The 23556-nt window shown below is 50.3% G+C and overlaps 1 protein-coding gene across 2 annotated transcripts in view; it reads right to left on the bottom strand.

The window, feature by feature from the left end:
• GPBP1L1 (GC-rich promoter binding protein 1 like 1) overlaps nt 1-23556 on the bottom strand; it is an 80137-nt gene that overhangs the window by 5557 nt on the left and 51024 nt on the right. The window contains exons 3-11 of one of the 2 annotated variants that reach the window (XM_075320492.1): nt 23262-23384; nt 22536-22665; nt 18406-18695; nt 18235-18307; nt 17181-17374; nt 16815-16931; nt 12498-12656; nt 11873-12003; nt 3761-3863 (exon numbers count right to left, since the gene is read on the bottom strand). In XM_075320492.1, coding sequence (XP_075176607.1) covers nt 3761-3863; nt 11873-12003; nt 12498-12656; nt 16815-16931; nt 17181-17374; nt 18235-18307; nt 18406-18695; nt 22536-22665; nt 23262-23321 — 1257 coding nt within the window. In that variant the 5' untranslated portion in view covers nt 23322-23384. The remainder of the gene's footprint in view (nt 1-3760; nt 3864-11872; nt 12004-12497; nt 12657-16814; nt 16932-17180; nt 17375-18234; nt 18308-18405; nt 18696-22535; nt 22666-23261; nt 23385-23556) is intronic. The other variant, XM_075320493.1, reaches the window with a different exon arrangement.

The raw sequence follows: 23556 nt of genomic DNA, 5'->3' as shown, positions 1-23556 counted from the left end.
GTATGAAACTCCATGCCAAGGTATGTTATCGATTGGGTTGGGGTCAGATTTGACTTTGAAAAGTTGATGATCCACCCGAAACTCTGGAGAGTCTCCAGCGCCACAATCAGGCTGTGTTGGCATGCTTCTTGAGAGGGTGCCTTGACAAGTAGATCGTCCAAGTAAGGGATCACAGAGTGACCCTGAGAGTGCAGGACTGCTACTACTGCTGCCATGACCTTGGTGAAGGCCCGTGGGGCTGTCGCCAGACCGAAAGGCAGAGCTACGAACTGAAGGTGTTCGTCTCCTATAACGAACCGTAGAAAACGCTGATGCTCTGGAGCAATCGGCACGTGGAGATAAGCATCTTTGATGTCTATTGATGCTAGGAAATCTCCTTGAGACATTGAGGCGCTGACGGAGCGGAGGGATTCCATCCGGAACTGCCTGGTTTTCACATGCTTGTTGAGCAGTTTTAGGTCCAGAACAGGACGGAAAGACCCGTCCTTTTTTGGCACCACAAACAAATTGGAGTAAAAACCGTGACCTTGCTCCTGAAGAGGAACAGGGATCACCACTCCTTCTGCCTTTAAAGAGCACACCGCCTGCAGAAGAGCATTGGCTCGGCCGGGAGGCGGAGAAGTTCTGAAGAATCGCGTTGGAGGACGAGAACTGAACTCTATCCTGTACCCGTGAGACAGAATGTCTCTCACCCAACGGTCCTTGACATGTGGCAGCCAAATGTCGCCAAAGCGGGAGAGCCTGCCACCGACCGAGGATGCGGAGAGAGGAGGCCGAAAGTCATGAGGAAGCCGCTTTGGTAGCGGTTCCTCCGGCTGCTTTCTTTGGGCGTGACTGAGCCCGCCAAGAATCTGAGCTCCTCTGATCCTTTTGAGTCCTTTTGGACGAGGAGAATTGGGACCTGCCCGAGCCTCGAAAGGACCGAAAACCAGACTGTCCCCTCCTCTGTTGGGGTTTATTTGGTCTAGGCTGAGGTAAGGATGAATCCTTACCCTTGGACTGTTTAATGATTTCATCCAATCTCTCACTAAACAGTCTGTCACCAGAAAATGGCAAACTGGTTAAGCACTTCTTGGAAGCAGAATCTGCCTTCCATTCCCTTAACCACAATGCTCTGCGTAAAACCACGGAGTTGGCGGACGCCACTGCCGTACGGCTCGTAGAGTCCAGGACAGCATTAATCGCGTAAGACGCAAATGCAGACATTTGAGAGGTTAAGGACGCTACTTGCGGAACAGATGTACGTGTGACAGTGTCAATCTGCGCCAGACCAGCTGAAATAGCTTGGAATGCCCATACGGCTGCGAATGCTGGAGCAAACGACGCGCCGATAGCTTCATAGATGGATTTCAACCAGAGCGCCATCTGTCTGTCAGTGGCATCTTTAAGTGCAGCCCCATCTTCCACTGCAACTATGGATCTAGCCGCAAGCCTGGAGATTGGGGGATCCACCTTTGGACACTGGGTCCAGCCTTTGACCACGTCAGGGGGAAAGGGATAACGTGTATCCTTAAGACGTTTGGAGAAACGCTTATCTGGATAAGCGTGGTGTTTCTGGACTGACTCTCTAAAGTCAGAGTGGTCCAGAAAAGTACTCAATTTACGCTTGGGATATCTGAAATGGAATTTCTCCTGCTGTGAAGCTGACTCCTCCACTGGAGGAGCTGTGGGAGAAATATCCAACATTTTATTAATGGACGCTATGAGATCATTCACTATGGCGTCACCATCAGGTGTATCCAGATTGAGAGCGGTCTCAGGATCAGAATCCTGATCAGCTACCTCCGCCTCATCAAACAGAGAGCCCTCCTGCTGGGACCCTGACCAGTGTGATGAAGTCGAGGGTCGCTCATAGCGAGCTCGCTTAGGCTGTCTGGGACTGTCGTCCGTGTCAGAGCCTTCACCCTGGGATGCATGGGACCCCCCCGGAGCACGGATGTGTTCCAAAAGAGGGGGGCCAGGGAGCATTGAATCGACAGTGCCCATGGTGTGAGTTACCGGTCTGGACTGCAAAGTCTCCAGGATCTTAGTCATAGTCACCGACAATCTATCAGCAAAAACTGCAAACTCCGTCCCTGTCACCTGGACAGTGTTCACAGGTGGTTCTCCTTGGGCCACCTCTAGCAGAGACCCCGGCTGAGCAAGTGCTACAGGGGTCGAACATTGCACACAATGGGGGTCAGTGGCACCTGCCGGTAGAACAGCCTTACATGCGGTACAAGTAGCATAGAAAGCCTGTGTCTTGGCCCCCTTGCTTTTTGCGGACGACATGCTGTTGTCTAGCAATCTAGGAGGGTATATAGCCAAGAATAGCGACCGTACAGTGCAATGTATAGCAGACAAGCATAAAGTACAAATGAACACTGCGGCACTAGTGGGGTGAGCCCTCGAGGGCTGCTTGCCGCCCGCTGAAAAGCGGGTGTGTGGTCACCAGAATCCCGTGCCTGGGTCTCCCAGAGCTCGTGTCCCCTCTCCACTCAGACTGCAAACAGGAATGGCTGCCGGCGTCCTGTGAAGAGGGGCGGGCCGTGGGCGTGCCCCAGACAAAGTGCGGGAAACCAGCGTCCCACTGTGCCTAGTGAGGGGGGTTGGAGTATGCTAAGCAGACTCCAGCCCTCGGCGCTGACGTTCTGACCAGCGTCCCGCCCTTCCCCTGACTGGCAGGCCTGGGGGCGGGAACGAAACGGAACTAGGCCGCAAAAGCCGGGGACTCGATTTATAATCGCGGCCGTCGTATAAGCACGGCCAGCGCGGAAGTCCCCGGCGCACCACACGTCCCAGCCGCGCCGCAGTGTAAAAAACCGCCACCGCGGCCGGCGCGTCAGTTCCTAATACATAAACTCACTCAGCAAAGCTGCAGTGAGTAAAGCACCAGCGCGCCGCGCTGCTGTCCCCGGCGCACTAACACACCCAGCAATGCTGGTGTGTGTGTGCGCGATCTGTACGGGGACCCAGAGTACCTTAATGTAGCAGGGCCCTGTCCCTGACGATACTCAGCTCCATGTCCAGCAGATTCCAGGGGCTGTGGACGGAGCACGGTCTCCTGTGCTTGGAGACCGATAGGATCCCACTTCACCCAGAGCCCTAAGGGGATGGGGAAGGAAAGCAGCATGTCGGCTCCAGCCTCCGTACCCGCAATGGGTACCTCAACCTTAACAAACACCGCCAACAAAAGTGGGGTGAGAAGGGAGCATGCTGGGGGCCCTAGTATGGGCCCTCTTTTCTTCCATCCGACATAGTCAGCAGCTGCTGCTGACTAAACAGTGGAGCTATGCGTGGATGTCTGGCCTCCTTCGCACAAAGCATGAAAACTGAGGAGCCCGTGATCCCACGGGGGGTGTATAGGCAGTAGGGGAGGGGCCTTACACTTTTAAGTGTAATACTTTGTGTGGCCTCCGGAGGCAGTAGCTATACACCCAATTGTCTGGGTCTCCCAATAGAGCGACAAAGAAAGGTTGCGTAAAGTACGCGTGTTTTTGAAGCGCTTTTTGCGGCAGATTTTTTCTTTTATCAAAAAAATGCAGCAATATACACAAAACTGACATTCTGCACATTTAAATCTGCATGTCAAAAATAAGCAACGTTTGCACGAAACTTCAGGAATCTAATTCAATTTTCTGGCAATAAGAAAGCCTTTAGTTTTTGTGACAAATCTGTGCAGAAAAAAAAACAAAAAACCCTGCATCAAAAACAAAATTTGCACTGTTTGCATAGGCCCCAACTCGTGTCAAGATCAAGAATGACAGTAAATCCCATTTACCTGCTGGGATTTAATGTGAAACTCCTGAAGTTCCTCCTCAGTTAGGGGCAGACAATCCTCGTCATTTTCTGGAGATTCTTGCCATCCCATTTCTTTCAAAAGCCTGAAAGTGAATAATAAAAAATAAATATAAAAATAAAATAAAATAAATTTGCCCAAATGCACAGACACTGGATGTAGTAAATATATTAAGGCCGCACCAATCTGGGGTTTACGTTTCACATCATATCAGGCTCAGATTATAATTTACTGGTACTGCAATTACTTAAAGTAATAAAGAAGGGAATTTTGTTTACTTACCGTAAATTCCTTTTCTTCTAGCTCCAATTGGGAGACCCAGACAATTGGGTGTATAGCTATTGCCTCTGGAGGCCACACAAAGTATTACACTTAAAAGTGTAAGGCCCCTCCCCTTCTGGCTATACACCCCCAGTGGGATCACTGGCTCACCAGTTTTAGTGCCAAAGCAAGAAGGAGGAAAGCCAATAACTGGTTTAAAGACCAATTCAATCCGAGGAAACATCGGAGAACTGAACCATACCACATGAACAACATGTGTACCCGAAAAAACAGAAAAACCCCGAGAAAACAGGGCGGGTGCTGGGTCTCCCAATTGGAGCTAGAAGAAAAGGAATTTACGGTAAGTAAACAAAATTCCCTTCTTCTTTGTCGCTCCATTGGGAGACCCAGACAATTGGGATGTCCAAAAGCAATCCCTGGGTGGGTAAAAGAATACCTCATGATAGGGCCGTCAAACGGCCCTCTCCTACAGGTGGCCAACCGCCGCCTGAATGACTTATCTACCTAGGCTGGCGTCTGCCGAAGCGTAGGTATGCATCTGATAATGCTTGGTAAAAGTAAGTAGACTCGACCAGGTGGGTGCCTGACACACCTGCTGAGCCGTAGCCTGGTGCCGTAATGCCCAGGATGCACCCACGGCTCTGGTAGAATGGGCCTTCGGCCTTGAGAGAACCAGAAGCCCAGTAGAACTGTAGGTTTCAAGAATTGGTTCCTCGAGCCCCCGAGCAAGGGTGGATCTGGAAGCTTGCGACTGTTTACGCCGACCAGCGACAAGGACAAAGAGTGCATCCGGGTGGCGCAGGAGCGCCATGCGGGAAGTAGAACCTGAGTGCTCTCACCAGAACCAACAGATGCAAATCTTTCTGAAATTGATGGACTGGACGAGGACACAAAGAAGGTGAGGTGATATCCTGATTGATATGAAAATGGGATACCACCTTAGGGAGAAATTCCGGAACCGGACGCAGAACTACCCTGTCCTGGTGAAGGACCAGGAAGGGAGTTTGTATGAGAGCGTTGCTAGCTCGGAAACTCTCCTAAGAGACGAGACCGTTACTAGAAGGCCACTTCCCGTGAAAAACGGGAAGGGAGACATCCTTCAAAGGCTCGAAAGGCGGCATCTGGAGAGCAATTAGAACCTTGTTCAGATCTCAGGGCTCTAACGGCCGCTTGTACGGAGTGCTGAGAAGACAAACTCCCCGTAGGAACGTGCGTACCTGAGGAAGTCGTCGTTTCTGAAAAAATACAGATAGCGCTGAGACTTGTCCCTAAAGGGAACTGAGCGACAACCCATTTTCCTACCTAGATTGCAGGAAGGAAGGAAACATAGACGATGCAACCGGCCAGGGAGAAACACCCTGCGCCGAGCACCGAGATAAGAACATCTTCCACGTCCTGTGGTCAATCTTGGCGGACGTTGGTATGCTAGCCTGTCTCATGGTGGCAACCACGTCCTGAGGTAATCCTGACGACACTAGGTTCCAGGACTCAATGCCACACCATCCGGTTGAGGGCCGTAGAATTCAAATGGAAGAATGGCCCTTGAGACAGCCAGTCTGATTGGTCTGGTAGTGCCCCCGGTTAGCCTACCGTGAGGCACCACAGAACCGAGTACCACAACATCCTCGGCCAATTTGTAGCGACGAGGATGGCGCGGCCGCAGTCGGTCTTGATCTAGCGCAGTACTCTGGGCAACAATGCCAGAGGTGGCACCTAAGGTAGCTGGAACTGCGACCAATGCTGAACTAAGGCGTTTGCCGCCAGAGCTCGATGATTGTGAAACCGTGCCATGAAGCTGGCACATTGTTGTTGTGCCGTGACGCCATTAGATCGACGTCCGGCCTCTGTCAGCGGCGCCAGATCTCCTGAAACCCGTCCGGGTGAGGAGACCATACTCTTTCGGCCACACCTCAGCGACTTAGGAAGTCAGCTTCCTAGTTTCCACACTTGGGATGTGAATTGTGGATATGGTGGATGCCGTGTCTTCCACCCACATCAGAACCTGCCGGACTTCCTGGAAGGCTTGCCGGTTGCGCGTTCTTCCTTGGTGGTTGATGTATGCCACCGCTGTGGAGCTGTCCGACTGAAGTCGGATATGCTTGCTTTCCAGCCGCTGTTGGAAGGATTGTAGGGCAAGATACACTGCTCTGTGTTCAAGAACATTGATCTGAAGAGTGGACTCTTGCTGAGTCCACGTACCCTGAGCGCTGTAGTGGAGAAAAACTGCTCCCCACCCTGATAGACTCGCGTCTGTCGTAACTATCGCCCAGGACGGGGATAGGAAGGACCTTCTTTTTGACCAAGAGGTGAGAAGAAGCCACCACCGTAGAGATTCCTTGGCCGCCTGAGAAAGAACGACGACTCTGTTGAGGGACGTCGACTCCTCGTCCCATTGGCGGAGAATGTCCCATTGTAGTGGACGCAGTAAAACTGCGCGAAAGGAACTGCCTCCATTGCTACCATCTTACGTAGGAAGTGCATGAGGCGTCTCAATGTGTGCGACTGGTTCTTAAAGAAGAGCTTGCAGCCCGTAGTGAATGCTGTTTGTCTAGCGGCAGCTTCACTATCGCTGAGAGAGTAAGAAACTCTATGCCTAGATATGTTATCGATAGGGTCGGGGTCGGATCTGACTTTAAAAAGTTGATGATCCACCCAAAACTCTAGAGAGTCTCCAGCGCAACGTTCGGGCAGTGTTGGCATGTTTCCTAAGAGAGTGCCTTGACAAGTAGATCGTCTAAATACGGGACCACAGAGTGACCCTGAGAGTGCAGGACTGTGACTACTGCTGCCCTGACCTTGGCGAAGACCAGTTGGACTGTCGCTAGCCGGAAGGTAGAGCTACGAACAGAGGGTGTTCGTCTCCTATAACGAAGCGTAGAAACGCTAGTGCTCTGGATCAATCGGCACGTGTGGATAAGCATCCTTGATGCCTAATGATGCTAGGAAATATCCTTGGGACCTTGAGGCGATGACATGGCGGAGGGATTCCATCCGGAACCGCCTGGTGTCCACGAGCTTGCTGAGCATTTTTAGATCCAGAACGGGACGGAACGGCCCGTTGTTATAGGTACCGCAAAGAATTTGGGGTAAAAACCGTGACCTTGTTCCTGAAGAGGAACGGGGGTCATCACTCTTTCTGCCTATAGAGTGCACCCTGTTTGCAGAAGAGCAGCGGCCCGGCCGGGAGGTGGAGAAATTCTGAAGAATCGAGTTGGAGGACGAGAAGTGAGCTCTATCCTGTACCCGTGAGACAGAATGTCTCACACTCAATGGTCATTGACCTATGGCAGCTAAATATCGCCAAGGCGGGAGAGCCTGCTACCGACCGAGGCCGCAAGTCATGAGGAAGCCGCCTTGGAAGCGGGTTTTCAGACTGTCGCTTTTTTGGGCGAGACTGAGCCCGCTAAGAATCTTAGCTCCTCTGATCCTTTTGAGTCCACATTGGACGAGGAAAAATGGGACCTGCCCGAGCCTCGAAAAGGCCGAAAACCCCGACTGCCTCTTGCTCTGTTGGGGTTTGTTGTGTCCGGGCTGAGGAAAGGATGAATCCTTACCCCTGGACTGTTTGATGGTTACATCCAACGCTCACCAAACAGTCGGTCAGCAGAAAAAGGCAACTGGTTAGGCAACCTTTTTTGGAAGCAGAATCTGCCTTCCATTCACTTAACGAGCAGACCAGGCTCTGCTTAAAAACACGGAGTAGCGGAGGCTACCGCCGCACGGTTCGCAGAGTCCAGGACAACCTGAATCGCGTAAGAAACAAATGCAGACATTTGAGAGGTTAAGGATGCCACCTGCGGCACAGATGTACGTGTAACCGTGTCAATCTGTGTAAGACAAGCTGAAATAGCTTGGAGTGCCCCAAGGGAGAGAATGCCGGAGCCAACGGTGCGCCGACAGCCTCATAGATGGCTTTCGACCAGAGATCCATCTGTCTGTCAGTGGCATCTTTGAGTTTGCAGTTCCATCTCCCACTGCAACTATGGATCTAGCTACAAGCCTGGAGATTGGAGGATGCCGCTCGGGACATTGGGTCCAGTCCTTGACCAAGTCAGGGGACAGGGATAACGTGTATCCTAAGCCGTTTGGAGAAGCGCATATCTGGATAAGCGTGGTGTTCCTGGACTGCCTCTCTGAAGGCAGAGTGGTCCAGAAAAATACGTGAAGCTGACTCCTCCACTGGAGGAGCTGTGAGAAATAACCCACATTCTATAGATGGACGCTATAAGATTATTTACTATGGCGTCACAATCAGGTGTATCCAGATTGAGAGCGGTCTCAGGATCAGAATCCTGAGCCGCTACTTCCGCCTCATTACACAGCGAGTCCTTCTGTTAGGACCCTGATGAAACCGAGGCCGCTCATAGCGAGCCCACTTAGGCTGTCTGGGACTGACGTCCGTGCAGAGCCGTGACTCTGGGATGCGTGTGACATCTGCCGGTGTCCTTGTAGAGAAGGAAGCCGTGGGCGTGCCTGAGAAAGTGCGGGAATCCGGATTCACAGTGCACACAGTGAGAGGGGTGGAGTATGCAAAACATACTCCAGCTCTCAGCTCTGCTCTATGCAGCGTCACGCCCCTACCCTGACTGTCAGGGCTGTGGGCGGTAACGAAGGGAGACTAGGCCCAGAAGCCGGGGACTCGAGTTAACAGCGCGGCCGCCGTAAAAGCGCGGGCCGCGCTGAAGTCCCCGGCGCACCACAAGTGCCAGCCGCGCCGCAGTTCCAGCGGCCGGCGCGACCGATTCATAGAAGTGGCCAGCGTCCCGCCCCTCTCCTGACTGGCAGGTCTGGGGGCGGGAACGAACGGAAGCAGGCCGCAAAAGCCGGGGACTCTAGTTATCAGCGCGGCCGCCGTAAAAGCGCGGGCCGCGCTGAAGTCCCCGGCGCACCACAAGTGCCAGCCGCGCCGCTGCCAGCGGCCGGCGCGACCGATTCCTGGAAGTGGCCAGCGTCCCGCCCCTCTCCTGACTGGCAGGTCTGGGGGCGGGAACGAACGGAAGCAGGCCGCAAAAGCCGGGGACTCTAGTTATCAGCGCGGCCGCCGTAAAAGCGCAGGCCGCGCTGAAGTCCCCGGCGCACTACAAGTGCCAGCCGCGCCGCAGTCCCAGCGGCCGGCGCGACCAATTCCCATAAGTGAGCCTGCTTCAGCAAAGCTGAATGAGGCCATGGCACAGGCGCCGCAGCGCTGATGTCCCCCGGCGCACTACACACCCAGCATGCTGCGGTGTGAGCGCCAAATGCACGGGGACACAGAGTACCTTGAGGAAGCAGGGCCATGTCCCTGATGTACTCCGCTCCATCCAGCATCTTCTCCAGGGGCTGTAGATGGAGCACGGTCTCAGTGCCTGGAGACCGGTAAATCCCACTTCACCCAGAGCCCTGTAAAAAGGGATGGGGAAGGAATCAGCATGTGGGCTCCTGCCGCCGTACCCGCAATGGGTACCTCAACCTTACAAACACCTCCGACATACAGTGGGGTGAGAAGGGAGCATGCTGGGGACACTATATGTGTCCTCTTTTCTTCCATCCGACATAGTCAGCAGCTGCTGCTGACTAAAAAGTGGAGCTATGCGTGGATGTGTTGCCTCCTTCGCACAAAGCACAAAACTGGTGAGCCAGTGATCCCACTGGGGGTGTATAGCCAGAAGGGGAGGGGCCTTACACTTTTAAGTGTAATACTTTGTGTGGCCTCCAGAGGCAATAGCTATACACCCAATTGTCTGGGTCTCCCAATGGAGCGACAAAGAAAATGATTATACGCTAAAGATTGTGAAACGTACGTCGGGGTCAAGGTATCGGGGGAACTCTTTGCTACTATCAGACCTTGTGTTTGAATACTTAATGGGTATGATGAATATGTGATGCCGACACATCTTGTTACACTATGCTGCTAGGGCGGTGTCAATATTTTTTGCAAAATACACTTGTGGGTTTTCTGCCATTACTCTTAATTGGTGCACTTTATATTTATAATAATCTGTTGCCCTATATACTACTGATTTCTTGTAACATCTGTTTAATTTTTATACAATATATTCATCTATGTATATTTGAGCAGGTGTGTCTTATGTGGTTGGACTATGATTGCACATGTTTTGTACTTTTATACGGTTGCGCCATAAGTTGTACAATTGATTTTTACATGTGCCCATAGATTGTTCTGCCATTTTCCCTTTTTGTGCCAGTTTACCATTAAAATAAATCCCTTTTGCACTTTACTCAGGTTTTCTCCTGTTTTTCCTTAATTGTTCAGAGTGTGCCATGTGGGGAGGTACTTTTGTAATGTCCCCCTTTTTTTGACGTATGGATATTAACCCCTTCACGACCATGGACGGATCTATCCGTCATGGAGCGTGTCACGTTAAGCCCCGCCCCCTGCCGCGGGCAGGGTGAGGAGATTGGCGCACATATCAGCAGTTTTCAACAGCTGACATGTGTGCCTGCATGTTACGAGTGGAATCGCATTCCACCCGTAACATTAACCCCTTACATCTCGCTGCCAAAGTCTGGTAGCGAGATGTATATACGCACGGTGAAGATTTTCACTTACCGCCGCCCCCACCGGAAGTCACGTGAGTGATCATGGGACTTTCGGTGGTTGCCATGGTAGCACAGGGTCATGCGATTACGCCTGCAGCTACGACGAGTCACTTTCGTTTTCACTCGGCCCGGAGGCCAGTGAAGCAGGAAGTGACCGTATCTGCTGTTTACAGCTGTATAGCTGTGATCAGCAGATAGATAAGTGCGATCGGATTGCTGATCGCTATAGCCCCCCCTAGGGGGACTAGTAAAATAAAAAAATAAAAAAAAGTAAAAAGAAAAGTTTTAAAAAATGTAAAAAAAAAACAAAAGTTCAAATCACCCCCCTTTCACCCCATTGAAAATTAAAAAGGGTTAAAAAAAAAAATATTACACAAATTTGGTATCGCTGCGTTCAGAAATGCCCGATCAAATACAAAATCAATGAATCTGATTGGTAAACGGCGTAGTGGCAAAAAAATTCCAAACGCCAAAATTACGTTTTTTTGGTCGCCGCAAGTTTTACGCAAAATGCAATAACAGGCGATCAAAACGTAGCATCTGTGCAAAAATGTTACCATTAGAAATGTCAGCTTGAGACGCAAAAAATAAGCAGTCACTGAGCCATAGATCCTGAAAAATGAGAACGCTACGGGTTTTGGAAAATGGCGCAAAACGTACGCCACTTTTATTGGACAAGCTTGTGAATTTTTAACCCCTTAGATACAAGTTAACCTATTCATGTTTGGTGTCTACAAACCCGCACCGACCTCAGGCATCACACCCACACATCAGTTTTACCATATAGTGAACACCGTGAATAAAACATCCCAAAAACTATTGTGCCATCACACTTTTTTTTGCAGTTTTTCCACACTTGGAATTTTTTTGCTGTTTTTCAGTACACCATATGGTAAAACTTATGGTTTCATTTAAAAGTACAACTCGTCTCGCAAAAAACAAGCCCTCATATGGCAAGATTGACGGAAAAAAAAAAAAAAAAAAAAAAGTTACGGCTCTCGGAAGAAGGGGAGCAAAATACAAAAACGGAAAGTGCCTGGGGGCTGAAGGGGTTAATATGTTAAGACTTCAGGTAATAGATGTTTTGAGGTTTAAGTCAAATAATTAAATATAACGATACTCGTCAATTACCTTCACCTATAGTTTATTTTTCGTTGTCACAGTAAAGCTATCCAGGTTTGATGGTAACACCAAGAAGGATGAGCCAAAAAACACCCTGGATCTGGCAATATCAGCGATAACTACATTGCTGTGATCCATATTAACCCTTACCGGTGTTCTGCTTCCAGTGAGTACGACAGCCGATCCCTTCTCTCATCCTCTGAGCCAGAGATACCATTGTGATGGCCGCCTACATTAATGTGCTCTGCAGAGTTGTCGTTATGATCCAGGGGACTCTGCACCTATCCAAAAAATAATAATAAAATATATAAATAAATATATAAATAAATAAATAAATAAATAAATAAAACAGTTTAGCAAACTACAAGGAACCAGCTAAACAAAAAAAAATAAATTAATATATTTGCAATAATGATCAGCAGTCAGAGGGTTTTGGGGTATGGGGCTATCCCTCCTGTACTGAGAATTGCCTGTGGGCTGAATATTTTTGGTAAATCAAGCAGAGAGCCCTGCGAGACCCCACGATGAATAGTCACAATCTAGAACGTGCAGGTCTCCAGCTTTACAGAACTGCAGCTCGCAGCGCGCCCGGACAACTGGAGTTCTGCACCAGCTGACGGCCACCTCCAATAGATCCCTGCGGGCAAGATCCGAAAACAGCAGCTGCTGAATGCGCCCCTGTATTACCAGCCCTGAATATGTGTAGAGGCGAGTGAGGGGTGCACATAGTATTGCTTATCAGCAGGACGATCTGAACACAGTTCATGCATCTTACATCTTCCAGTTTATCGGTATCTCTGTCCTCCGTCGGGTCGGCATCTTGCTCGTCTTTTAGTGCCTTCAGAAATTCACTCTTCTTGTCAGGGACTCGTCGCGTCATGCGGGTGAGACGTGAGATGCTGAGCTCCAATGGTGGGGTAACACTGGCAGTGCCCTGGGGGAGGGAAGAAAAAAGAAGGGTGAGATGCTGAGCTCCAATGGCGGGGGAACACTGGCAGTGCCCTGGAGGAGGGAAGAGAAAAGACGGGTGAGATGCTGAGCTCCAGTGGTGGGGGAGCACTGGCAGTGCCCTGGAGGAGGGAAGAGAAAAGAAGGGTGAGATGCTGAGCTCCAGTGGCGGGGTAACACTGGCAGTGCCCTGGAGGAGGGAAGAGAAAAGACGGGTGAGATGCTGAGCTCCAGTGGCGGGGGAACACTGGCAGTGCCCTGGAGGAGGGAAGAGAAAAGAAGGGTGAGATGCTGAGCTCCAGTGGCGGGGTAACACTGGCAGTGCCCTGGAGGAGGGAAGAGAAAAGAAGGGTGAGATGCTGAGCTCCAGTGGCGGGGGAACACTGGCAGTGCCCTGGAGGAGGGAAGAGAAAAGAAGGGTGAGATGCTGAGCTCCAGTGGCGGGGGAACACTGGCAGTGCCCTGGAGGAGGGAAGAGAAAAGACGGGTGAGATGCTGAGCTCCAATGGCGGGGGAACACTGGCAGTGCCCTGGAGGAGGGAAGAGAAAAGAAGGGTGAGATGCTGAGCTCCAGTGGCGGGGTAACACTGGCAGTGCCCTGGGGGAGGCAAGAGAAAAGAAGGGTGAGATGCTGAGCTCCAGTGGCGGGGGAACACTGGCAGTGCCCTGGAGGAGGGAAGAGAAAAGAAGGTTGAGATGATGAGCTCCAGTGGCGGGGGAACACTGGCAGTGCCCTGGAGGAGGGAAGAGAAAAGAAGGGTGAGATGCTGAGCTCCAGTGGCGGGGGAACACTGGCAGTGCCCTGGAGGAGGGAAGAGAAAAGAAGGGTGAGATGCTGAGCTCCAGTGGCGGGGGAACACTGGCAGTGCCCTGGGGGAGGCAAGAGAAAAGAAGGGTGAGATGATGAGCTCCAGTGGCGGGGGAACACTGGCAGTGCCCTGGAGGAGGGAAGAGAAAAGAAGGGTGAGATGATGAGCTCCAGTGGCGGGGGAACACTGGCAGTGCCCTGGAGGAGGGAAGAGAAAAGAAGGGTGAGATGCTGAGCTCCAGTGGCGGGGGAACACTGGCAGTGCCCTGGAGGAGGGAAGAGAAAAGAAGGGTGAGATGCTGAGCTCCAGTGGCGGGGGAACACTGGCAGTGCCCTTGGGGAGGGAAGAGAAAAGAAGGGTGAGATGCTGAGCTCCAGTGGCGGGGGAACACTGGCAGAGCCCTGGTGGAGGCAAAAGAAAGGAAAAAAAAGCGCAGAAAGGCATGTAATAGAAATCTGATCAAAACACAAGGCTCTCACAGGACTGAAACTTAAAGTGTCTTTTCCAGCCGTATTAACTAAGCAGCAATGTAAGAAGCGCTATAATCAAAGCCACAAATCATATACAGTATCAGATCCCTGCATATAGGGCCCGAAGAACTGTGCAGCAAAAAGGGAACGCACGCTGTGCCGAGGACAGGAGGATCCGCACGCTGTGCCGAGGACAGGAGGATCCGCACGCTGTGCCGAGGACAGGAGGATCCGCACGCTGTGCCGAGGACAGGAGGATCCGCACGCTGTGCCGAGGACAGGAGGATCCGCACGCTGTGCCGAGGACAGGAGGATCCGCACGCTGTGCCGAGGACAGGAGGATCCGCACGCTGTGCCGAGGACAGGAGGATCCGCACGCTGTGCCGAGGACAGGAGGATCCGCACGCTGTGCCGAGGACAGGAGGATCCGCACGCTGTGCCGAGGACAGGAGGATCCGCACGCTGTGCCGAGGACAGGAGGATCCGCACGCTGTGCCGAGGACAGGAGGATCCGCACGCTGTGCCGAGGACAGGAGGATCCGCACGCTGTGCCGAGGACAGGAGGATCCGCACGCTGTGCCGAGGACAGGAGGATCCGCACGCTGTGCCGAGGACAGGAGGATCCGCACGCTGTGCCGAGGACAGGAGGATCCGCACGCTGTGCCGAGGACAGGAGGATCCGCACGCTGTGCCGAGGACAGGAGGATCCGCACGCTGTGCCGAGGACAGGAGGATCCGCACGCTGTGCCGAGGACAGGAGGATCCGCACGCTGTGCCGAGGACAGGAGGATCCGCACGCTGTGCCGAGGACAGGAGGATCCGCACGCTGTGCCGAGGACAGGAGGATCCGCACGCTGTGCCGAGGACAGGAGGATCCGCACGCTGTGCCGAGGACAGGAGGATCCGCACGCTGTGCCGAGGACAGGAGGATCCGCACGCTGTGCCGAGGACAGGAGGATCCGCACGCTGTGCCGAGGACAGGAGGATCCGCACGCTGTGCCGAGGACAGGAGGATCCGCACGCTGTGCCGAGGACAGGAGGATCCGCACGCTGTGCCGAGGACAGGAGGATCCGCACGCTGTGCCGAGGACAGGAGGATCCGCACGCTGTGCCGAGGACAGGAGGATCCGCACGCTGTGCCGAGGACAGGAGGATCCGCACGCTGTGCCGAGGACAGGAGGATCCGCACGCTGTGCCGAGGACAGGAGGATCCGCACGCTGTGCCGAGGACAGGAGGATCCGCACGCTGTGCCGAGGACAGGAGGATCCGCACGCTGTGCCGAGGACAGGAGGATCCGCACGCTGTGCCGAGGACAGGAGGATCCGCACGCTGTGCCGAGGACAGGAGGATCCGCACGCTGTGCCGAGGACAGGAGGATCCGCACGCTGTGCCGAGGACAGGAGGATCCGCACGCTGTGCCGAGGACAGGAGGATCCGCACGCTGTGCCGAGGACAGGAGGATCCGCACGCTGTGCCGAGGACAGGAGGATCCGCACGCTGTGCCGAGGACAGGAGGATCCGCACGCTGTGCCGAGGACAGGAGGATCCGCACGCTGTGCCGAGGACAGGAGGATCCGCACGCTGTGCCGAGGACAGGAGGATCCGCACGCTGTGCCGAGGACAGGAGGATCCGCACGCTGTGCCGAGGACAGGAGGATCCGCACGCTGTGCCGAGGACAGGAGGATCCGCACGCTGTGCCGAGGACAGGAGGATCCGCACGCTGTGCCGAGGACAGGAGGATCCGCACGCTGTGCCGAGGACAGGAGGATCCGCACGCTGTGCCGAGGACAGGAGGATCCGCACGCTGTGCCGAGGACAGGAGGATCCGCACGCTGTGCCGAGGACAGGAGGATCCGCACGCTGTGCCGAGGACAGGAGGATCCGCACGCTGTGCCGAGGACAGGAGGATCCGCACGCTGTGCCGAGGACAGGAGGATCCGCACGCTGTGCCGAGGACAGGAGGATCCGCACGCTGTGCCGAGGACAGGAGGATCCGCACGCTGTGCCGAGGACAGGAGGATCCGCACGCTGTGCCGAGGACAGGAGGATCCGCACGCTGTGCCGAGGACAGGAGGATCCGCACGCTGTGCCGAGGACAGGAGGATCCGCACGCTGTGCCGAGGACAGGAGGATCCGCACGCTGTGCCGAGGACAGGAGGATCCGCACGCTGTGCCGAGGACAGGAGGATCCGCACGCTGTGCCGAGGACAGGAGGATCCGCACGCTGTGCCGAGGACAGGAGGATCCGCACGCTGTGCCGAGGACAGGAGGATCCGCACGCTGTGCCGAGGACAGGAGGATCCGCACGCTGTGCCGAGGACAGGAGGATCCGCACGCTGTGCCGAGGACAGGAGGATCCGCACGCTGTGCCGAGGACAGGAGGATCCGCACGCTGTGCCGAGGACAGGAGGATCCGCACGCTGTGCCGAGGACAGGAGGATCCGCACGCTGTGCCGAGGACAGGAGGATCCGCACGCTGTGCCGAGGACAGGAGGATCCGCACGCTGTGCCGAGGACAGGAGGATCCGCACGCTGTGCCGAGGACAGGAGGATCCGCACGCTGTGCCGAGGACAGGAGGATACGCACGCTGTGCCGAGGACAGGAGCATACGCACGCTGTGCCGAGGACAGGAGGATACGCACGCTGTGCCGAGGACAGGAGGATACGCACGCTGTGCCGAGGACAGGAGGATACGCACAATTTTATTTTTGGATCTTTTTCCTCGGAGATCATTATAAAATATGGAAGTAAAATAAAGGACGTGATCTCTCCCGGGGGTCACAGGGCACTGATCACTAAATCAGAAACGCAAATTACCGCCTCACATGACTTATGGCTTATATCTGACTTTTTGTACTTTACCTCTTTTGGCGAGGTCAATACAGGTGCGGGGGCCAACACTGGGCTGGTGAAAGAGGAATCCCTGTTGAAAAACGAGCTGGATTTGGGCTCCCGGCCATTTGCCTTCCAGGGGCCAGGCTGTAAGAGACAGAGAGCCTCGGTAATCCTGGTTTTTACATATAAACCATCTATATAAATTTTTTTTAGAATTTTAAGTGTCTTCTCTATTTTCTATTTTGCAGCTCACGTTGAGAAAACATACATACATTTTATATATATATTTGCAGCAGACTTAACCCTTGTTTGGATGGTCGGTCTGTGGTCCGCTGTCAGCAGTTATTGCAGAATGGGGGGATTCAATGACCACAGACCTTTCACAATCATTACCTTAGTGGATGAGGTCGCTGGTTTTGGAACCAGGTTTTTGTACACGATTGGCCCGGAGGGGCTGGTCTTGTTGTTTCCATTGGAAAGGTGAGGTACTGGAGATGCAAATGCAGCAGAGAAAGCGGATGGATCGTCCTTGGAGATCTTTTTGATGACCAGCATCTTGAGCGGCTGCTTGGAACTGGGAGGATTTTCTAAGAATGAAAAAATAAAAAAAAAAATAAAAAAAAAAAAGAGCAGTTAGTATTAGCATACGGACTCCTACCCAACCAAAACCACAATAATTAACATATTAGGCAATGTCAGGGGTCACCTATGGATAGAATTGCGTGGTCAGGGTCTTCCTCGATGAGCGCCTCTGGAATGGAGCAGGGGAAACTTGGGGTTTTCATAAAAACAGACTTGCGGCAATCAGATCCGCTCTATCCAAATCTGACAACACCAATGTGCCACAAAGCTGGAGCAGTAACCCAATGAGTATAAAGCCTCTTGCACATGTCCACGGAAAACACATGTGTTTCACGGTCCGTGGTGAATGTGTGCATGTATGTGTTCTCCGCATGCTGTCCCTGTGCCATCAGTGTGACATCCAGATAGCACACAGACAGCATGAGCTGGTATACTTATCAGTCTGCGGCGCTGCAGTTACTTCTGGGTCCGCGGTGAGTGCAGTGAATATGCATGAGGCATAATGAGCAGACCCGGAAGTAACAGCAGCGTCTGAGACAGGCAAGTATCAAAATTCCTTATTTTTAAGGGACCTGTGTTTTCTCTGGTACGCGTCACACAGATCACATCAGTGTGCGGTCCATGTTGCCGGAAGAAAACTGACATCGCAGTTAGGAGCACACGGACAAACAAAAGACAGATGTGTGACCAAGATATTGATTTTAATGGGTCTACGTGTGTCTGTGTTTCAGGTACGAACACATGGATGTGTAAAGGAGGCCTAAGAGGATTTCTGAGAACCGCACTGGATGGAGGTGGTGTTAAGGATAGGATGCATTATACAAAAAAAAAAAAAAACCGTATCACACGTCCGACATAAACGTACCCCAGACTCCTGTTGGGGTCCCGGTCTGCTTGCTCTGAGTGACCTGCTTTCCAGGCTCAGGATTTAAAGATGGCTGCAATAAACAAGGCACAAGTGATTATTACTGTACAAAAACATTTATCATCTCCATAAAAAGGTCTTTAGATGAATTGATCTTATGTTGCTACGTACAAAGTCTTCCTCCTCGAACTGTGGCTTTTTCTTGTCCGCGTTCTTTTCCTCTCGGGCCTCGGACGGCGGCTTGTCCTGCAGGGAAGTGTTCTTACGGAGAGCACTGCCGTTTCGGTGGCGATGGCCGCCGTTTCCTGCCCCGTTGCTGCCATTGCTTCCTCTCTGCACCGGTCCGTCCTGCTGCCCCCTTGATGCCCCATGCCACCCTGGCTGTGATGATTGGTTAGTCCCTTTCGAGACCCCAGAGTCCACCGAATCGTGGCGTAGAAGGGATGGTTGGTGCCACGAATCTGGGAAAGACGACGACACAGGAGTGAGAATGGTTCTTGTGCATCTTGCACGAGCAAAACAACCCCGACTGCAAGACGATATTCTAACAAACGTGGATGTGTTTGAGCTATAGAGAACGAGCAAATCGCTGGATACAAACGAGATCGTTCATCTGCAGCAAACCAAAACCTAAAAAATGATTAACACTCATTTATATAGAGACACCTGTATCCATCAGCAGCGACAGGAGCTAGCTCTGATTGCTGCCATTTAACCATTTAGGGTGTCGCAGCCACAGGACTTTGGTAGTCACTATAATCCTTGTTTGAAGGCAACCCTGAATCATTATTGCGGTATATAGCACAAGCCATCAGACTATTGCAGCTTCAACTTGCATATCAGCACAATGATTTTTTCTTTTTTTAATAAATAAATATATATTCAAGAGGAACCTCAAGACCCACCTCTTCCAACAAGCCTACAACCTACAACAGCCCTCAGTCCAGTAGACCACTGCGCAACCAGCTCTGTCCTCACCTATTGTACCATCACCCATTCCCTGTAGACTGTAAGCCCTCGCGGGCAGGGTCCTCTCTCCTCCTGTACCAGTCTGTTATGTACTGTTAATGATTGTTGTACGTATACCCTTTCACTTGTAAAGCGCCATGGAATAAATGGCGCAATAATAATAATAATAATAATAATAATAATAATAATAATAATAATAATAATAATAATAATATATATAAATATATATATATATATATATATATATATATAAAAATAGTTACTGCTGGACTCGTAAATGATCTATTAAAAAAACAAAAAAAAAAAAACAAAAAAACAAAAAAGTATATAATTGTACAGTTACATAGGTTTAAAAAAAAAAAAAAAAAAGCCCCCGGTCCAGGGGTAACAATACACTGGGATCACGGGATCTAATCTCTCTTTTTATACACCCTAGAATCTTGTTTGCTTTTGCAGCTGCTGCCTGACATTGAACGCTGCTGCTCAGCTTACTTGTAATGAGAATCCCCCGGTCCTTCTCCTGTTCTGTAGTCCCGAGTTTACTTCCATTTAATGTATACGCAGCTATAGGATTACTCCGTCCTGGGTGCATTACTCTACATTTATCAACATTAAATCTCATTTGCCAAGTATCTGCCCATTCTGACATCATTTTGGTCCGTTTTTAATCTCCTTCATAGTTTGGTGGTGTCAGCAAAGACTGACACTTTACAAATCAATTATTAATTATTGTAACCATAGTAAATAAAAAAAAAAAAAAAAAAAAAAAAAAAACAAACAAAGCCTAAAAACGTGTGAATCTGTATTTTTCATATCGACCAGCATTATTCAAGACCCCATAAAATAAAAAGTGATAAACATTGTATGTAACCCCAACCAATTGTATCAATAAAGTCTACAGTTGCACAAAAAATAAAAACCTGTAACAGCTCCATTGGCAAAAAAAAAAAAAAGTTACAGGACGACAGGAACAATTCTGGACATGGCATAAAGTAACTGAAAAAAAAACCCACCATAAAATGAAAGCAGAGACCGCATAATAAATAAAATCCTAACCTCAGAGGATGAATAATTAGCTAATAATTAAATAAGTGGTGTGAACATTTTACTGTCCCAATATTTATCAGGTGCCCCCCAGACAATGAGAATTTCTGGAGACAAGGAGGCATTTAGGTCTGACCTTACATGTCTACAGAGACCAAGCTTTCACACAATATAGCTATCAAAAGGCCCAGTCACACTAAACAACTTACCAGCGATCCCAACAACCATACAACCTGATAGGGATCGCTGGTAAGTTGCTAGGAGGTTGCTGGTGAGATGTCACACTAAGCGACGCTCCAGCGATCCCACCAGCAACCTGACCTGGCAGGGATCGCTGGAGCGTGGCTACACGAGTTGCTGGTGAGCTGCCACACAGGCAGATCTCACCAGCAACCAGTGACCAGCCCCGCATGGAAGCATGCTGCGCTTGGTAACTAAGGTAAATATCGGGTAACAAACCCGATATTTACCTTGGTTACCAGCGCACACCGCTTAGCGCTGGCTCCCTGCACACCTAGCCACAGTACACATCGGGTTAATTACCCGATGTGTACTCCAGCTACGTGTGCAGGGAGCAGGGGGCCGGCACTGGCAGTGTGAGAGCGGCGGAGGCTGGTAATGAAGGTAAATATCGGGTAACCAAGGACAGGGCTTCTTGGTTACCTGATGTTTACTGTGGTTACCAGCGTCCGCAGAAGCCGGCTCCTGCTGCCTGCACATTTAGTTGTTGCTCTGTCGCTGTCACACACAGCGATCTGTGCTTCACAGCGGGACAGCAACAACTAAAAAATGGTCCAGGACATTCAGCAACAACCAACGACCTCACAGCAGGGGCCAGGTTGTTGCTGGATGTCACACACAGCAACATCACTAGCAACATCGCTGTTATGTCACAAAAGTTGTTCCTTAGCAGCGATGTTGCTTAGTGTGACGGGGCCTTAAGCTAATTAAGATAAATTAATGGAAAGAAGGCCTAATTTAATTAATCTGTGTTTTTTTCAGAAACTTTGTTATCCCATCCCTGATCGAGACCTCAGTAGTCTGGAACGTTTGCATTGTAACTTCACTTTTTTTGTGCTAGCCATTAAAAAACGAATAAATACAAAATTATTTTTTATTTTGCTAACTAAACACAAAAATCAACACTATACAACTTTGGCATCAGCAAAATCACACAGACTCCAAGAATCACGTGTCCAGGTCATCGTTAAAGCACTAGGTGCTCTTCAAAAGCAAAACTCAAAGACTGAATTACATTTATTTTTTTTCATTATTTTATCCCACCAGCTATCTCCTATTTGTCAGCAGATTATATGGGGAAACTGGACGGTGCCGTTTAAAACTACAACCCCCAGAAAGTGCAGAACTTTTTGCTCTTTAGCAATCAAGCTTTAGCTATTAAACAGTGGATGGAATAAAGTAATGAGGGAGCAGGGGACGGTGAATTGATGCAATCCTACCTCAGTCATTGCATATAATACATATTATATACATATATCTGTGTGTGTATTATATATATATATATATATATATATATATATATATATATATATATATATATATATATATATATATATATATATATATATATATATATATATATATATATATATATATATACACACATACACACACATATATATATATATACACATACATACATACATATACACACACACACACATATATACAAAAAGGGGCCCCAATTCATTTACACTAAAGTTTTGTTTGCCAGTCCTAATAAATTTGGGGTGTTTTGCTACAGTGCTCCTTCAAGTAAAACACCCGCACCTGAATTTGGTGCACCTTACAACTACTGTGAGCCACAGCCAGGGCCCGGAGCACATTTCTGGCCTAACACAAGCCAATTTTGTGCCATTGTCCACGCTCCATTTGATCACTGACTTCAAAAGACTTGGCAGAGCTGACAGAAATAGAAATGCCAAGTTGCTAAATTATTGCACAACTGACCTGTGTATAAAAAAAAAAATAAATAAAATAAAAAATTGTGCCATTTAAAAGCAGTTTTCAGAGCTCTGGAGAAAAACTGCTTTATGAAAATCGGGTTAAATGGATTAAAAAAAAAAAAAAAAATCCAAAAATTGAAAAATATTCATGATACAATATAACAATTTTATGAACCTACAGAATACAATTGTCTAATAATCACATTAAATGCATTTAAATATACAGAGCGGTAGCAGTCCTAATGGCCAGAGTTGTCCGCATTATGAAGGGCTGGATTCTCACGTCGGACACTTGTGGGGACGTACAGAGCTCAGGCTTACCTCCGGCGGTGCGCAGGGGACCATTGTTGAAGAATCCATCAGAAGAATTGTGTCTTCTGCGACTCACTCCCAAACGGCCCTCGCCCCTGGGAAGGTGTTCTCCATGTTTTTCGACAACGCCTGCAGAGGACTGAGCAAGAGAGGAGACTAGATAAAACCAATGACCATTTAATGCATGTAAATTATAGTTACATAAAAATGGGACCCTCAGACCCCAGAGGACAGAGGCCGTTCTCACTTCAGCCGTTCCCACAATGCCAAGAGTTCCTCGAGCTCTCCCTCGGCAGCATTGCTCTTTACATCATACCCAGCACTATTGGCACTAAACAATACTGTGGAAAATGGGAGGAAAAAAATGCCTATCTGCCGGGTGCACACTTGGCGTGGCTGAGAGTGCATGTTCCCACCAGCTTAATTTTGGTCTATATAGGAATAGATAAAAGGTGCACTGATCTCAGCCCCGCGGGGAGGGGGGGGGGGGCACCGTGCCTGCGGGTGTGAACATTCATTTTGTGTTGTACTTTTAATCAGCAAAATACATTGACTCTTCTCCACCTGCCACGAAAAGCATCGACTCAATTCCCCCATTGTATCTATGCATTGTCCTTTTGATCTGCTCATTTCTATTGGGGAGGATTTTGCTCGCAGCTTCCATGTTTGTCGATGCTGCAAATTCATTGTAACGAAAAGCAATTGGCAAAAAGCAGCAAGAATAATAAAAGTTACCTTGGTGGACTGAGGTGTGGAGAAGCTAAGCCAAGCAGGAACAAAGTCATGCTGCGCCATTTAGGTTGTAGATCTTCTAGCACTGAATTGAGGCATTAATCCTCATGGCCAAGGCAGGGTCTGCTGAAAAAAAAAGAGCCAACACCGGCGTCAGTGCACCGCCATGGAGAACAGCGGGCACCAATACATTGCAACACACCAACAGCGCATAAGATCTCACACAGTGTGTTACATCTTGTATTACACTCCAGAGCTGCGCTCACTATTCTGCTAGTGGAGTCACTGTGTACATATA

Source organism: Anomaloglossus baeobatrachus, chromosome 8 (assembly GCF_048569485.1).
Source record: "Anomaloglossus baeobatrachus isolate aAnoBae1 chromosome 8, aAnoBae1.hap1, whole genome shotgun sequence".
Lineage (NCBI taxonomy): Eukaryota > Metazoa > Chordata > Amphibia > Anura > Aromobatidae > Anomaloglossus > Anomaloglossus baeobatrachus.
The sequence above is the reverse complement of the archived record's forward strand: the minus strand, read 5'-3'. Positions and strand labels throughout refer to the sequence as shown.